General features: G+C 31.9%; 1 protein-coding gene across 1 annotated transcript; it reads left to right on the top strand.

The window, feature by feature from the left end:
* Positions 1–238: 238 nt before the first annotated feature.
* LOC112801852 (large ribosomal subunit protein eL43) lies at positions 239–2,111 on the top strand. Its single transcript, XM_025844799.3, has 5 exons — positions 239–395; positions 749–788; positions 1,351–1,439; positions 1,535–1,617; positions 1,890–2,111. Exons 1-5 carry the CDS (start codon positions 393–395, stop codon positions 1,951–1,953), a joined length of 279 nt encoding a protein of 92 aa, XP_025700584.1. The 5' UTR covers positions 239–392; the 3' UTR covers positions 1,954–2,111.
* The last annotated feature ends 1,685 nt before the right edge of the window (positions 2,112–3,796 follow it).

The raw sequence follows: 3,796 nt of genomic DNA, 5'->3' as shown, positions 1-3,796 counted from the left end.
TAATTAAAAAAATTTACATCAAAATTTATTCTCTAAAATTATTTTTAGAATATATATTTAATATTTAATTTTTTGTTATTTTTTTAAATCTTTTAAGAATTTATTTATTGGTAGAATATTTTAAAATTTATTTTTGCTAGCAATACAAATTTTTGGATATTATTTTAATAGTTTATTTTTTTAAGTAGATTCGCCAATTTCTTGAATATTTGTGAATAAAAATGATAGATCCTAATTTGAAATTAAACACAAAACAAAACGGTTATTGTACCCGGCCCGGCCCATTAAAGTGTAGATCCTCAATATAAAATGCCCAACTGGAATTAGGGTTTCCTTGGTTATTCAACTCGTCCCCTACTGCAGAAGCTCTCAGCAACTTCGATCCCGTAACCATGGTATCTTCTCTCTCTCATTTCTCTTCCAAAAACTTTCAAATTCTCGATTCACCTCTTTGATTAGAGTTTTTGTTTTCCTTCGGATCTAAGGTTCCACCAGTTAAGGATTTTATTGCTTAGTACTAATGTGATTACTGCCAATGGCTCCCAAGTAAATCATGGTTGCTGAAAGCGCACAAGTTTGCTGATTCTGCGTTGGAATCTGTAGTTTTCCTAATGTATAAATAAATAGGACTATTTATTTATAGCTATCATGGATATTTTGTGTTTTCATATTTCACTTTTACTGGTTTTTCTTTTTGTATTGGACATGGAGTTTTAACCCTAAGTTGACACTGGCCCCCCTTTTTCAGACTAAGAGAACGAAGAAGGCTGGTATTGTTGGAAAATACGGTACGTTTTATTAGCTGTGATTGCTAACTACGCTTCAGTATTTTGATGCGGTATTTTTTTCCCTACTAGTAATTGTCTAGTATATAGATGAATTATCATTGATTATTAATTGTTTGAGATGTTGATGATAGATCGAGTTATGTACATGAAGACCTTGATTGCATAAGCTTGTGCGGTTATGCCTGTTAGTTTGTTTGTTTTGTATATAGTAAAATTGCATAACACTTGATCTATGTGTAATGCTTTATCTTTGATATGGTCATGTAAGTCGAGCTGTGGGTTATACAGGCTGGCCGTGTATTTTCGCTGATGTCCAGATCCTTCTGTTTTGAGCACTCTTTCAAAGAATGAATCGAGTTATGTGTACTTATAGTAGTATTGTATAGCATGGTATATAATGTTGTTGGGGGTCCTAAAGGTTTAAATTTTTGGTCAAACTTAATGTACTAACAACTGTTATTCTTTACCATTGCATATTTTATTGCTGAAGTATAATTTGATTTTTTTTGTCACTGTAAATGCTGTTCCTGAGAAACTAGCTTTGTTTTTTTTCCTATATCAGGTACCCGTTATGGAGCTAGTCTGCGTAAGCAGATTAAGAAGATGGAAGTTAGTCAACACAGCAAATTTTTCTGTGAATTTTGCGGAAAGGTAGAGCCGAGCCACAAGTTATTTTCTGTGTGCTCAGTGAAGATATAAGAGGCCCTTTTCGAAAGGATTGAATTCTGATGATTATGTGTTTGCAGTATGCCGTGAAGAGGAAGGCTGTAGGAATATGGGGATGCAAGGACTGTGGTAAAGTGAAAGCTGGTGGCGCCTACACTTTGAAGTAAATTCTCCTGTTCCTCTAGTCAATTGGATTTTAATTATTTTTTCCTCTTTTGAAAGAATAATGTTATGTGTACACCAAAATCGGCCACAAAAATCAGCCTCTAGTATAAAATATAAGTTAGAATACAAAATACACATTAAAAATGAGTTAAACAACACATGTATTTATACAAATACATAGTGGCTGATTGTGGTGGTTGATTTTAGTATACAAAGTATTTTTGCTGTTGAAATAATCATTACCGACTTTGTTCTTACTACTTTCCACAGTACCGCTAGTGCCGTGACCGTGCGGAGCACAATTAGAAGGTTGAGGGAACAAACTGAGAGTTAAGGTTCTGCTTGATGCTTTTATTTTGAGCAATTAGACTTTTTATTAGTTTTAAGTTTTGATGAACCGGTATGATTGTATTCGAAGTAAACATTTAATCTTTTGTCTCTGTCTTTGAAGACTTAAAATCTTTGTTAATTCAAATTTCGTTTTAACTTCAAGTGGCTGAGTGTTCCCTGTTTGTCATTCATGGTAAGCTTAATTTTAACTTAACCCTGGAAAATTACCGTTGTCTGCCTCTGATTCATTCTCGGTATGGCAACTCTAGTTTTTGGCTTTTTTGCATGATAGTGGTGACTGACTGACTGGTGAGTTTTTACCCCTAGTGAAAATGAGATTACGACATTAAATTGTTTTGTACTTGTAGTATTGACGAGTTTCATTTAATAAAAAATATTTTTGGAATTTCAGTATTCAATCTGCTAGGACAGTATTTAATGGAACAAATTAGTTAGTAAATTTTACTGGATCAAAAATAAAATTTTATAAAACTAAAACCAAAACCGGATATTTTACAGATTGAAGAACGTATTTAAACTTTATCTTAACACTTTTTTTTAAATAGAACTCAGCATGTTATATCGGCTCCATTGAATTAAATATTATTCACAACCAACGAGTTTAAGGGATTTTTTCTTTAAATAAATTTAAAAAATATTTTATTTATTAAAATAAATAATTTTAAAAATTATTACTGAAATATGTCATCTAGTTTTATTTTGTTTACAATATAAGCAATTATAAATATATTTTGTTTATTGTGTAAATTAGATATATGAAATTTAAAAAAATTACATTTTGTAAATAAGATGTGTATAATTGAATTAAACAAGTGTATATTTTTGTACTTTATACGGATAATATATAAAATAATATAAAAATTTTTATTAAAAAATTAAATAAAATATATATAATTAATATAAATATTTTATAAAATTATAATTAAAATCAAATTCTTAGGATTTTTAATATTAAAATATTAAAATAATTAGTATTAATTAAGTTTGCTGAGTGATTTTCTCACTCGGTTAAACATCTATTAGGAGTTAAAATTTCGTCTTGTATATGTAGCAATCCATTGACTAGAAGTAAATTTTTAATAAATAGAGTATTAATACGTGGTGAGACTTGGTCTGAATACGCGAGTACCCGACTTGTCCATACCTAATTGGGGATGGTAATAACTTCACACGAGTCGTGGCAGATTTTGCTTAGGACAGGGCATAGTTGGGTTTAGCGTGTACCCGTTTCGAATATATACATATAAACACTTTTAGGAATTAGGATTTGCCTCATCACAGATTCAGTGATTCAGTCCATACTCTATAGCCATGCAAGCGAAACTTAGTCATCCTCAACCAGAGTCTTATTCTTCTCGACTTTTTCACAAAAAATCTCATAGCTCCTGTCATTGTTGCTGAGCCCATTGCCGCTTACCCCTTCACAGCTCCCATCTTTCTTCACAGCTCATGTCGCCATCGCTGCTTATCCCGTTACCATCGCTGTTGAGCCCGTCGCTGCCACCTTTCTCCTGTTGAGTCCTTTTTCTCTAGGTGAATTCCCCTCTCTCTTTTGCTGTGAGTCTGTTAAGTTTTTCTCTTCTTCCATAGACTCATCATTTAGTCGTCATCGCTATGCGTCCGGGCGTTGCCATTACAGTTTCATCTGAGTCGGTCACCGAATAAAATAAATTTTTTATTCAAGTTAGACCAGTTGAAAATAGGCATGCATGAGATCATTTTTTCTTGTAATTTCTGAATTTTTTCATCCAAATTGATCTATGTGGTTAAGTATTTTATTATGGCGATCATTGTGGTTTTGTTGTGACACTAATGTGATAAAAGTT

The sequence above is a fragment of the Arachis hypogaea genome, chromosome 1, assembly GCF_003086295.3.
Source record: "Arachis hypogaea cultivar Tifrunner chromosome 1, arahy.Tifrunner.gnm2.J5K5, whole genome shotgun sequence".
Taxonomy (NCBI): Eukaryota; Viridiplantae; Streptophyta; class Magnoliopsida; order Fabales; family Fabaceae; genus Arachis; species Arachis hypogaea.
This window is presented reverse-complemented; position numbering and strand designations above follow the sequence as displayed.